At 41.7% G+C, this 14,251-nt stretch overlaps 1 protein-coding gene across 1 annotated transcript in view; it reads right to left on the bottom strand.

The window, feature by feature from the left end:
• The window catches only part of sema5a (sema domain, seven thrombospondin repeats (type 1 and type 1-like), transmembrane domain (TM) and short cytoplasmic domain, (semaphorin) 5A), a 535,180-nt gene that overhangs the window by 232,523 nt on the left and 288,406 nt on the right, over window positions 1-14,251 (bottom strand). Inside the window, exon 7 of the mRNA XM_060899996.1 lies at window positions 7,762-7,975. Coding sequence (XP_060755979.1) covers window positions 7,762-7,975 — 214 coding nt within the window. The remainder of the gene's footprint in view (window positions 1-7,761; window positions 7,976-14,251) is intronic.

The following is a 14,251-nucleotide window of genomic DNA, read 5'->3' as shown; positions in this document are numbered from 1 at the left end:
GAGGTTACAATGGGTTATTTTAGCCTATTTGGTTACACACTCGCCGCCACAGAATGTTAACAGCAATGTAATGCCTTTTCTGGCTAATTTTATTCATCTTACCTCCAACAAAGTGGTCACTACACAAGCGTTGGTATGCCGAGGGCTGCCAATCTGTTAATGGCCGCTATCCATCTTCTCCGTCGGGATCCGATAAAATGATAAACCTTGCCTTGTTTGTTGATGGTTACTACATCCAGGTGCACAACAATATAGTGGCATGATGGAAGTCTTGCTGAAAGTAAAAACTTTCTTTGCTGCCGTTCCTCAGTGTTGGCTGTGGTAAACTACTGGTAGTAGATGTCCAAAATGGCGGGCGTGTTTGTCGTGACGTCACGTGAAAAGGGTCCATAGGTATTTTGGTCGAGTGGACCAAAAGCAACCCGAAGGAGAGTTGTTGAGGTCACATGGGTCGTTGAGACCCTCTCAGTCATACTGTAGGTGTTAGGGTCACTGAAGGCCAGGTGTGAATGGTGTTAGCAGCCTAGAGAGTTGTTAGGGTGATCTGTGGGTCATTGGCTCTCTCTGCCATCATGTGAGTTATTGAAGTCAGCTGAGGCCCTGTCCACACGGCAACGGATTCAGGTGACTCCGATACAATTGCTTATCGTTTAGGCCTGGCGTCCACACGGCACCGGCGTTTTGGGTGCCCAAAACGCAATCTTTTTGAGAACGGGTTCCAGAGTGGAAAGATCTGGCAACGTTGCCGTTGTGAAGTCGTCTGGATGAGTAAAACGGATTTGTTTACGATGACGTCACAACCACATGACTGTGAGTGCTTCATGTCGGGTAGAAGTGTAACGAACTCGATGTGAGTTGTCAACAAATCCTATAACTTGGTTCATGAAACGCGCTTACAAAATATTTTCACTGTGAATATTTATTGTGTAATGGTGCAAAGTGAGAGAGAGAGAGAGAGAGAGAGAGAGAGACTCTGCCCTTAGGGCAGAGTCAATCCCGCCAGCAAAAATAGGGAAAAAAAGGAGCGATCTCACCTCTTCAGATGTTGCTTTAAGTCCGACAATACATTCCTCAAAAAGGGCGTAGAAGAGCAAATTAATCCATCAAAGTGTAGCATTCAATTTATTCCGGACCATTAAAGACGCCGCCTTCCGCGTAGAATCATACGTCATCCTCGCCGCCATATTGGATAGGTCAAAGCAGAGAATAAAGATTAGCTGCGTTTAACTGTACCAACAGGTTTGCCGTCCAAACGAGATCACATGGGATTACCTTTCACAGGTGAGAAACAACAAATTAATCCATCAACGTGTAGCATTCAATTTATTCCGGACCATTAAAGATGCCGCCTTCCGCGTAGAATCATACGTCATCCTCGCCGCCATATTGGATAGGTCAAAGCGGAGAATAAAGATTAGCTGCGTTTAACTGTACCAACAGGTTTGCCGTCCAAACGAGATCACATGGGATTACCTTTCACAGGTGAGAAACAACAAATTAATCCATCAACGTGTATCATTCAATTTATTCCGGACCATTAAAGATGCCGCCTTCCGCGTAGAATCATACGTCATCCTCGCCGCCATATTGGATAGGTCAAAGCGGAGAATAAAGATTAGCTGCGTTTAACTGTACCAACAGGTTTGCCGTCCAAACGAGATCACATGGGATTACCTTTCACAGGTGAGACTGGAAAAATACTTTTCATTGTATTTGGTCATTATAATGTAATTTTACGAACAGATTTTTCTGACTTTGTGGCTAATATGAAGTCTCGCGCATAATAGTTTATGCGCATGCGTCCTTACTTCTTCTATTGTTCTGGTGTCTCCGAAGGGACCGTCTTACAGCGCCCCTAGAGGTGTGGCATGTGTATTGCATCGTTTTCAGCAAGCGTTGCGTTATTTTACGCAATATTTTACCGATCGTTGCCCATTTGGACGCAATATATTTTTAAATAACATCTCGTTGCCGTTGTCGTGTGGATGTAGCCTGAGTCTTGGCGTGGATGTGTATTCAGTTTTCTGGGAAGTGTGCCAAGGACTGCATTGTAGGTGGCTGATAAGTGGTGTCTCAGGCTACATCCACACGACAACGGCAATGAGATGTTATTTAAAAATATATCGCGTCCAAATGGGCAACGATCAGTAAAATATCAGGTCCATATGGCAACGCAACGCTTGCTGAAAATGATGCAATACACATGCCACACCTCTAGGGGCGCTGTAAGACGGTCCCTTCGGAGACACCAGAACAATAGAAGAAGTAAGGACGCATGCGCATAAACTATTATGCGCGAGACTTCATATTAGCCACAAAGTCAGGAAAATCTGTTCGTAAAATTACATTATAATGACCAAATACAATGAAAAGTATTTTTCCAGTCTCACCTGTGAAAGGTAATCCCATGTGATCTCGTTTGGACGGCAAACCTGTTGGTACAGTTAAACGCAGCTAATCTTTATTCTCCGCTTTGACCTATCCAATATGGCGGCGAGGATGACGTATGATTCTACGCGGAAGGCGGCGTCTTTAATGGTCCGGAATAAATTGAATACTACATGTTGATGGATTAATTTGTTGTTTCTCACCTGTGTAAGGTAATCCCATGTGATCTCGTTTGGACGGTAAACCTGTTGGTACAGTTAAAGGCAGCGCATGAATCTTTATTCTCCGCTTTGACCTATCCAATATGGCGGCGAGGATGACATATGATTCTACGCGGAAGGCGGCATCTTTAATGGTCCGGAATAAATTGAATGCTACACGTTGATGGATTAATTTGCTCCTCTATGCCCTTTTTGAGGAATGTATTGTCGGACTTAAACCAACATCTGAAGAGGTGAGATCGCTCCTTTTTTTCCCTATTTTTGCTGGCGGGATTGACTCTGCCCTAAGGGCAGAGTCTCTCTCTCTCTCTCTCTCTCTCTCACTTTGCACCATTACACAATAAATATTCACAGTGAAAATATTTTGTAAGCGCGTTTCATGAACCAAGTTATAGGATTTATTGACAACTCGCATCGCATCACAATGACAAGATCATTGGCACTACTGGTGTTAAGAATCAGACCATTTTATAAATGAATATTTTGCTGTAGAGCTGCAGTGTTTGTACAATTGCATGTTTTTGCTTCACTATTACTGTCACTATTTTGCTTCTTGCATTACTACTGTGAACTAACACTGAACATAATAATAATAATAATAATAATAATAATAATAATATCCAAGCTCGTGTTTCACTCTCACTAGTGCTCTGTAAGGCTTTTTCCTGGTGATATCCTGGTGATATTCGTTACACTTCTACCCAGCATGAAGCACTCACAGTCATGTGGTTGTGACGTCATCATAAACAAATCCGTTCTACTCATCCAGACGACTTCACAACGGCAACGTTGCCAGATCTTTCCACTCTGGAACCTGTTCTCAAAAAGATTGCGTTTTGGGCACCCAAAACACCGGTGCCATGTGGACGCCAGGCCTAAACGATAAGCAATTGTATCGGAGTCACCTGAATCCATTGCCGTGTGGACAGGGCCTCAGACCACCTCCTCTGTTCAGTGATGGTCATTCCAGGTTGATGAAGATGGCTTCTTTTACTCCTCATGCAGCCCTTGGCACACTTCCCAGAAAACTGAATACACATCCACACCAAGAATCAGCAGACTTCAATGACTCACATGATGGCAGAGAGAGACAACGACCCATGGATCACCCTAACGACTGTCTAGGCTGCTAACACTGTTCACACTCAGCCTCCAGTGACCCTAACACCTACAGGATGACTGAGATGGTCAATGAGCCATGTGACCTCAACAACTCTCTTTCGGGTTACTTTTGGTCCACTAGAGGATAAATACCTGGAACTCCCCACTAGTCAGACAAAACTGAAGAAGCCTTTTGGATGAGAGATGAAATGTCTTCAAGAATTTCAAGCAAGTCCAGTTGCCTTCTTTAGCACCTACGGTTTACAATGACCTGGATGACTGAGAACCTTCACAATGAAATATAAAGTGTTTAAAATAAATTCCATAACATATTGAAATTTATTCATAATGTTTTGTGTATATTTATTTCATAATTAACTCTATGTACTTGCAATATGCAAGAAAAATAATTGAATCCTGGCAGAAGATTCAACACCAGTTTCCCCCATTGACTGTCAGATTCCCTTGGAGGTGGATGCACATTCTGTGTATTCGGCTGAATGGAGATGCTCTTTGTTTTGAACGAGTGGTCCAGGTCCCTCGTAAATTCAGAGCAAACTAGCTACATCCACACGACAACGGCAACGAGATTTAAAAAAAAAAATATCGCATCCACATGGGCAACGGATCAGTAAAATATCAGGTACATATGGCAACGCAACGCTTGTTGAAAACGATGCAATACACATGCCACACCTCTAGGGGCGCTGTAAGACGGTCCCATCGGAGACACCAGAATAATAGAAGAAGTAAGGACGCATGCGCATAAACTATTATGCGCAAGACTTCATATTAGCCACAAAGTCAGGAAAATCTGTTCGTAAAATTACATTATAATGACCAAATACAGTGAAAAGTATTTTTCCAGTCTCACCTGTGAAAGGTAATCCCATGTGATCTCGTTTGGATGGCAAACCTGTTGGTACAGTTAAACGCAGCACATGAATGAGGCATCTTTATTCTCCGCTTTGACCCATCCAATATGGCAGCGAGGATGACGTATGATTCTACGCGGAAGGCGGCGTCTTTAATGGTCCAGAATAAATTGAATGCTACACGTTGATGGATTAATTTGTTCTTCTACACCCTTTTTGAGGAATGTATTGTAGGACTTAAAGCAACATCTGAAGAGGTGAGATCGCTCCTTTTTTTTCCCCTATTTTTGCTGGCGGGATTGACTCTGCCCTAAGGGCTATTCTCTCTCTCTCTCTCTCTCTCTCTCTCTCTCTCTCACTTTGCACCATTACACAATAAATATTCACAGTGAAAATATTTTGTAAGCGCGTTTCATGAACCAAGTTATAGGATTTGTTGACAACTCGCATCGAGTTCGTTACACTTCTACCCGGCGTGAAGCACATGTGGTTGTGACGTCATCGTAAACAAATCCGTTCTACTCATCCAGACGACTTCGCAACGGCGCCATTGCCAGATCTTTCCACTCTGGAACCCGTTCTCAAAAGATTTCGTTTTGGGGCACCCAAAACGCCGGTGCCGTGTGGACGCCAGGCCGAAACGATCAACAATTTTATCAGATTCACCTGAATCCGTTGCCGTGTGGACAGGGCCTAAAGGACTACTTTGGCTATGATGTTGTTCGAGAAAACCACATTAGCTTGACAATGGATCTTGGGAGGTAATTAAAGACACTCTTGGCCTTAAGAGGCTTTCGGGAAACCCAGCCCTGAACATCCTCTTCATTCACTGTGTTCAGTTTTTCAGACTCTTCTGATGCCACCCATTTATATTTCATACACATGGTAACGTTATATCACCTGATGTTTGCCGTATTCAGAGTTGAGTTCTGTATATCAGTAAGGATTTAATACTGAAATTGTCCACTACCCCCAGGCCTTAAACATTACTCCTGATATAAGCACTATTCATGCAAAATTATGCAAGACTTGTGCACAAATGGTGGCATGTTTCTTTTATGCATGATAGTGAACTTGAACTGGATATTTCTTGCATGATATTCGCTCAAGCTCGAAGCACTTAAATCCAGCTCCACTGTCTGACAGCTTGATATAACCACAATATCATACTGAAATGTGTGTTTTGGGCTGTAAAGACTCTCAAAAAACTATGGAATGTTATTTAAGGTCAATATTAAATACCTAATTATGATGCTATTCATTAATAAAGAATATCATCACTTCAAAAAGTTTTTCCCCCCCTGTGGAGGACATCAGGTGACATCATTTTAATATGAGATATTTCAAGTCCAATTTCAAGGACTGATTTTTTTTTTTACAGGGGAAAAATATAATATATCAGTGTACAGCTTATCCTTAGGTACATTGAAAGGACAGCATGTTGAATTAGCACAAAACTTTTCATTTCTTACAACAGTGTGGAATGCTGGACTCTTGTTTAAGAAACACAATTCATTAAAAAAAAAGAAGAGGGTTTTCACATGAATTGGGTGAATTACTTCTACAGGGTCGCAGGCAAGCTGGAGCCTATCCCATCTGACTACAGGCGAAAGGCGGGGTACACCCTGGACAAGTCGCCAGGTCATCACAGGGCTGACACACAGACACAGACAACCATTCACACTCACATTCACACCTACGGTCAATTTAGGACCTGTCCACACGGCAATGGATTCAGGTGAATCTGATAAAATTGTTTATCGTTTCGGCCTGGCGTCCACACGGCACTGGCGTTTTGGGTGCCCCAAAACGAAATCTTTTGAGAACGGGTTCCAGAGTGGAAAGATCTGGCAACGGCGCCGTTGCGAAGTCGTCTGGATGAGTAGAACGGATTTGTTTACGATGACGTCACAACCACATGTGCTTCACGCCGGGTAGAAGTGTAACGAATTCGATGCGAGTTGTCAACAAATCCTATAACTTGGTTCATGAAACACGCTTACAAAATATTTTCACTGTGAATATTTATTGTGTAATGGTGCAAAGTGAGAGAGAGAGAGAGAGAGAGAGAGAGAGAGAGAGAGAGAGAGAATAGCCCTTAGGGCAGAGTCAATCCCGCCAGCAAAAATAGGGAAAAAAAAAGGAGCGATCTCACATCTTCAGATGTTGGTTTAAGTCCTACAATACATTCCTCAAAAAGGGCGTAGAAGAACAAATTAATCCATCAACGTGTAGCATTCAGTTTATTCCGGACCATCAAATACGCCGCCTTCCGCGTAGAATCATACGTCATCCTCACCGCCATATTGGATGGGGCAAAGCGGAGAATAAAGATGCCTCATTCATGTGCTGCGTTTAACTGTACCAACAGGTTTGCCGTCCAAACGAGATCACATGGGATTACCTTTCACAGGTGAGACTGGAAAAATACTTTTCATTGTATTTGGTCATTATAACGTAATTTTACGAACAGAGTTTTCTGACTGTGGCTTATATGAAGTCTCGCGCATAATAGTTTATGCGCATGCGTCCTTACTTCTTCTATTATTCTGGTGTCCCCGATGGGACCGTCTTACAGCGCACCTAGAGGTGTGGCATGTGTATTGCATCGTTTTCAACAAGCGTTGCGTTGCCATATGTACCTGATATTTTACTGATCCGTTACCCATGTGGACGCGATATATATATTTTTTTAATCTCGTTGCCGTTGTCGTTTGGATGTAGCCTTAGAGTCACCAGTTAACCTAACCTGCATGTCTTTGGACTGTGGGGGAAACCGGAGCACCCGGAGGAAACTCATGCGGACACGGGGAGAGCATGCAAACTCTGCACAGAAAGGCCCTCACGGGGCTCGAACCCAGACCTTCTTGCTGTGAGGCGACAGCGCTAACCGCTACACCACCGTGCCATCGCATACATAATATTTAAATTTTTAATAAATATAAATAATTTTGTAATCTATACTCTTTCACCCCCCCCCCACACACACTTCTGCTTTATGTCATTTAAGTCCATTTCATTCCAGATTGTATCACTACAAAATGTGGAAAAGTTCAAGAAAAAAATCTTTTGATTTCTATTCTAAATTCACCAACAGTTCAGACTGGACCCATTGTGTTTTTGTTTTTGTTTTTTTTAAACAAAGCAAAGCAAAACAAAAAACCTCAGTGCTTTACCGTTAAGCCATTTGGAGTTGTACTGAGCTGTGCGCAGTGGAGGAAGGCCTCCTAGGCTGCGGTAAATCGCAGGATCTCGGCCAGAAAAGTCCATAGCGGTAGCGGCATAGAGCTCTCCACTGGAGGTAATAAGTGCTGTGGAGTTATGGAGGGGGTTGTAGGGACATCGAGCCATACCACTGATCTGGTCATGGATCTCTGTTAGGTTGGTCAACTGGGCAGAGAGAGAGAGAGAACATAAATAAATTTTAATATCAATACAAGGATTCTGCTTGCATAACCCATATAATTAGAAGTTTTTCTACCCTTCCTGTATAGCATGATATCTCTGTTTAATTTTATTTTCTTGCTCATATGGGCAACTTCTATGTTGATTGAACAGCCCGATCTATTGTATTTATGCTAGGCTTAATTTTTAATACTACATTGTACATACAAAATAAGCAAGTATTTGTAAAACTGAGCTGGTGTATGCAAACAGTTGAACTTTACTACATTAAAAATGCTCACGAGAGCAGAGATACAATTCTTAACAGCAAGTACTAGTTGAAACTACTTTTACGTTTAGTCTTAGCCAGAGCACCTACAATGCAAAGCAACATCAAACAAACAAAAAACCTGGAGAATAATACTGGTTTTACAAGTGCTAGAGTTATATAGTCAGGAAATGAAAGTCAAGTCAAAGTCCCTCTCATGCCAGAATCTGGTCTTCCTAGGCAGTCTCCTGTCCCAGTACTAACCAACTCTAAGGCATATGGGTGTGGCGCCGATCTCTGTTTCGATAGCCCTCGGCCTCTCGCCTATACAGCTAGGGTTACAGTGGGGGGCTAGTCCTCTGGTAAGAACGAGAGTTTGACTTCCCTACTCATATCTGTATTGCAGTGTGCCTTGCCAGATGGTAGTAAGTACCATTTTTAGAATGGTCTTTGGTATGACCCAACCACAAGTAGAACTTGCAATCTCCCGGTCAAGAGGTGGACACGCTAACCCCTAGGCCAACTCGCAGTCCAGGAAATTAAAACAACATTTTTTTTCCAATGAATGAATGAATGAATTTGATTCACCCCCTGCAACAGGGAGCCAGTTCAATGATCTCACTAGGGGGCATCACAGAAGAGAACTTCAGGAGGTTTTGAACCAGGCAGTAATCTAAAGGATCTGTAGAAGACACACAGCAAGTGTAGAAATGCCTCGAGGTTGCAAGAGGCTGTAAACAGTCTGTTTTGTCAAGGAAGGTGTCATTATTCTGATAGCTGAGCTCATCATCTTAAATCAGACATCTAGATTAGACTAGAAGTATATATGTTTACAGTGGTGCTTGAAAGCTTGTGAACCCTTTAGAATTTTCTATATTTCTGCATAAATATGACTTAAAACATCATCAGATTTTCACACAAGTCCTAAAAGTAGATAAAGAGAACCCAGTTAAACAAATGAGCAAAAATATTATACTTGGTCATTTATTTATTGAGGAAAATGAGCCAATATTACATTATGTGAGTGGCAAAAATATGTGAACCTTTGCTTTCAGTGTCTGGTGTGACCCCCTTGTGCAGCAATAACTGCAACTAAACGTTTCCGGTAACTGTTGATCAGTCCTGCACACTGGCTTGGAGGAATTTTAGCCCATTCCTCTGGACAGAACAGCTTCAACTCTGGAATGTTGGCGGATTTCCTCACACGAACTGCTCGCTTCAGGTCCTTCCACAGCATTTCGATTGGATGAAAGTCAGGACTTTGACTTGGCCATTCCAAAACATTAACTTTATTCGTCTTTAACCATTCTTTGGGAGAACGACTTGTGTGCTTAGGGTCGTTGTCTTGCTGCATGACCCACCTTCTCTTGAGATTCAATTCATGGACAGATGTCCCGACACTTTCCTTTAGAATTCGCTGGTATAATTCAGAATTCATTGTTCCATCAATGATGGCAAGCCGTCCTGGCCCAGATGCAACAAAACAAGCCCAAACCATGATGCTACCACCACCATGTTTCACAGATGGGATAAGGTTCTTATGCTGGAATGCAGTGTTTTCCTTTCTCCAAACATAACGCTTCTCATTTAAACCAAAAAGTTCTATTTTGGTTTCATCCATCCACAAAACATTTTCCAATAGCCTTTTGGCTTGTCCACGTGATCTTTGGCAAACTGCAGATGAGCAGCAATGTTCTTTTTGGAGAGCAGTGGCTTTCTCCTTGCAACCCTGCCATGCACACCATTGTTGTTCAGTGTTCTCCTGATGGTGGACTCATGAACATTAACATTAGCCAATGTGAGAGAGACCTTCAGTTGCTTAGAAGTTACCCTGGGGTCCTTTGTGACCTCGCCGACTATTACACGCCTTACTCTTGGAGTGATCTTTGTTGGTTGACCACTCCTGGGGAGGGTAACAATGGTCTTGAATTTCCTTCATTTGTAAATAATCTGTCTGACTGTGGATTGGTGGAGTCCAAACTCTTTAGAGATGGTTTTGTAACCTTTTCCAGCCTGATGAGCATCAACAATGCTTTTTCTGAGGTCCTCAGAAATCTCCTTTGTTCGTGCCATGATACACTTCCACAAACATGTGTTGTGAAGATCAGACTTTGATAGATCCCTGTTCTTTAAATAAAACAGGATGCCCACTCACACCTGATCATCCCATTGATTGAAAACACCTGACTCTAATTTCACCTTCAAATTAATTGCTAATCCTAGAGGTTCACATACTTTTGCCACTCACAGATATGTAATCTCATCTCATCTCATTATCTCTAGCCGCTTTATCCTGTTCTACAGGGTCGCAGGCAAGCTGGAACCTATCCCAGCTGACTATGGGCGAAAGGCGGGGTACCCCCTGGACAAATTCGCCAGATCATCACAGGGCTGACACAGACACAGACAACCATTCACACTCACACCTACGGTCAATTTAGAGTCACCAGTTAACCTAACCTGCATGTCTTTGGACTGTGGGGGAAACCGGAGCACCCAGAGGAAACCCACACGGACATGGGGAGAACATGCAAACTCCGCACAGAAAGGCCCTCGCCGGCCACGGGGCTCGAACCCAGACCTTCTTGTTGTGAGGCGACAGCGCTAACCACTACACCACCGTGCTGCCCAGATATGTAATATTGGATAATTTTCCTCAATAAATGAATGACCAAGTATAATATTTTTGTTTCATTTGTTTAACTGGGTTCTCTTTATCTACTTTTAGGACTTGTGTGAAAATCTGATGATGTTTTAGGTCATATTTATGCAGAAATATAGGAAATTCTAAAGGGTTCACAAACTTTCAAGCACCACTGTACAAGCAAAGACTTTCAACAATCACAATTAATTTATTCTGATTGCAGAGTCCAGCTGAACTGTTTGTACAATGCATATAAAAAATGTACACACCCCATTAAAATGATAGGTTTTTCTGATGTAAAAAAAAAAATGAGACTACGATAAATAATTTCAAAACTTTTCCCACCTTTAATGTGACCTATAACCTGTACAATTCAATTGAAAAACAAACAAATCTGTTAGGGGCGAAAACATATACTGTAAAATAAATAACGTACAATAAGCTGGCTGCATAAGTGTGCACACCCTTAAACTAATACTTTGTTGAAGCAGCTTTTGATTTATTTACAGCATTCAGTCTTTTTGGGTCGGAATCTATCAGCCTGTCACATCTAGACTTGGCAATATTTGCCCACTCTTCCTTGCAAAAGTGCTCCAAATCTGTTGCATTGCGAGGGCATCTCTTGTGCACAGCCCTCTTCAGGTCACCCCACAGATTTTCAATTGGATTTAGGTCTGGGTTCTGGCTGGGTCATTCCAAAACTTTAATTTTCTTCTGGTGAAGCAATTCTTTTGTTGATTTCGATGTATGCTTGGGGTCATTGCCGTGCTGAAGGATGAAATTCCTCTTCATCTTCAGTTTTCTAGCAGACACCTGAAGGTTTTGGGCCAAAATTGACCGGTATTTCTGTTCATAATTCCCTCCACCTTGACTAAAGCCCCTGTTCCAGCTGAAATAAAACAACCCCAAAACATGATGCTGCCACCACCGTGCTTCACCGTGGGTATGGTGTTCTTTTGGTGATGCGCAGTGTTGTTTTTGCACCAAACATACCTTTTGGAATTGTGGCCAAAAAGTTCAACCTTGGTTTCATCAGACCATAACACATTTTCCCACATGCTTTTGGGAGAGTTGATGTATTTTTTTTGCAAAATTTAGCGGGCCTGGATGTTTTTCTTTGTAAGAAAAGGCTTCCATCTTGCGACCCTACCCCATAGTCCAAACATATGGAGAATATGGGAGATTGTTGTCACATGTAGTACACAACCAGTACTTGCCAGAAATTCCTGCAGCTCCTTCAGTGTTGCTGTAGGCCTCTTGGCAGCCTCCCTTACCAGTTTTCATCTTGTCTTTTCAACAATTTTGGAGGGACATCCAGTTCTCGGTAATGTCACTGTTGTCCCATATTTTCTCCACTTCTTGATGACTGTCTTCACTGTGCTCCATGGTATATCTAATGCCGTGGAAATGTTTTTGTCCCCTTCTCCTGGCTGATACCTTTCAATAATAAGATCCCTTTGATGCTTTGTAAGCTCTTTGTGAACGCTGGCTTTTGCTGGAGGATGCAACTGAGTAAATGTCAGGAAAATCCTACTAGGACAGCTGAAATTTATTTGGGGTTAATCAGAGTAATTTTAATTGATGGCAGGTGTGAACCCAAAAAGACTGAATGCTGTAATTAAATCAAAGGGTGCTTCAACAAAGTATTAGTTTAAGGGTGTGCACACTTATGCAACCAGCTTATTGTACATTTTTTATGGTTTCCCCCCTAACAGATTTGTGTGTTTTTCAATTGAATAGTACAGGTTATAGGTCACATTAAAGGTGGGAAAAGTTTTGAAATTATTTATCGTGGTCTCATTTTTTTTTTTTTTTAACATCAGAAAAGCCTATCATTTTAACAGGGTGTGTACACTTTTTATATCCACTGTATGTAGCTGAAACTGAGCAGCTGGGTTTAGTCTCAAGGTTACCATAACGACTACCAGTCTGTGAGTTCAGCTTTTTAATTGCGCTGGATTTTAAATGACTTTAAACTCAATCACGTCCATTGCAACAAAAAACTCATCCATGTGTAATTATTGAACAGATGGCAAGAATAAGAATTTGTAACAACGGAAAATGTTTACGTTTATCTCATTTGTACAACTGAGTAGTTGAGGGTTAAGGACCTTGAACAAGGTCCCAGCAGTGGCAGCGCTGGAATTTGAGCTCACAAGCTTCTGATTAGTAGTCCAGTGGCTTAACCACTGAGTTACTACTACCACTACAAGCTACCACTGGCAAAAAGTGCTCAGAATTTCATAATTGCACAACACTGCAGGATAAAGTTCAACATTCAAGGATGCTCTGGTTGTTAAAAATAACATAAAATGCACAGATTATCCATTGGTGTCATGACTAAACTCACCTTCTAATGTTAACAACATTAAAAGTCACTGCTTGGGAATAACTGCACAAGAAATAACATTCTTTACATAACATTAATTACATATTTTCTATGTATACATTATTTCTTCATGTTTTTGCACAAGGTGCTCATCATATCTCAAACTCACATCAAAGTAATCAGACACAAAGGTTTACATGGTTATTATTTTTCTATTTAGCAGATTAATGAAAGGACCACCCACCTCATTTGAAATTGTAATCAGACTGACCTCAATGAGTTTACTGTCTTCTGATTGAGATGTACATATGCAATGATTTTATTATTAACACACTATTAGCTAATGGTTAGCTATAATTAGCTTTGGTGTTTACATGGGTCCAATATAGAGAAGTTCTTAGCATAGTTGAAATCACTTCTGTTTTGTCAAGTCTCAGTTTCCATCCAGGACGAAATGTTGAAAGGCAGTCTGATATTTTCTTGCTCATGAGGATGGTAGTGGAAATAAAAACCGATGCCGTGTCATCAGTGTAGCAGGGTTAAGAGAATCCATGTAATCTGATTCCTGAGCCTAGTGATTAAGTGTATATGATGAACAAGAGTGAACCAAGAGCTGAGCCCTGTGGAACTCCCACAGATAAGCTTTGAGGTGATGCAACTGAATTTATCTAGAATAAAAATAAAGATTTTTAGTGCAGATATAATGAAAGGTAGGTCTGAGCATAGGTCCGGATGCCTCAGTCAGCAGGAATGGAGATATGGATCTGGTGATTCACAATGTCAGAGGCAGCTGACAGGTCAAGAAAAATGAGGACTGAGAAAGTAAACTTTTCCCTGGAGGAATTTTAGTTGGAGAAGGGAAGATACCTGAATTAGAAACCAGATTTGGATGGTCATGGAAGGAGAGAAATTCTGTTTAGTTAGCTTCTGCTTCATAGCATTTTTTACTTGTTGACAAAGTTCCAATTCTGAATTCATCTTTGTGGGGGTCTCTTAAAAAAGAGAGAGAGAACGGTGTGTGGATGTGACAAGTAAATATAT

This window comes from Neoarius graeffei, chromosome 19, assembly GCF_027579695.1.
Source record: "Neoarius graeffei isolate fNeoGra1 chromosome 19, fNeoGra1.pri, whole genome shotgun sequence".
Taxonomy (NCBI): Eukaryota; Metazoa; Chordata; class Actinopteri; order Siluriformes; family Ariidae; genus Neoarius; species Neoarius graeffei.
Note: the sequence above shows the minus strand (reverse complement) of the source record. Positions and strands in the feature narration are given on the sequence as shown.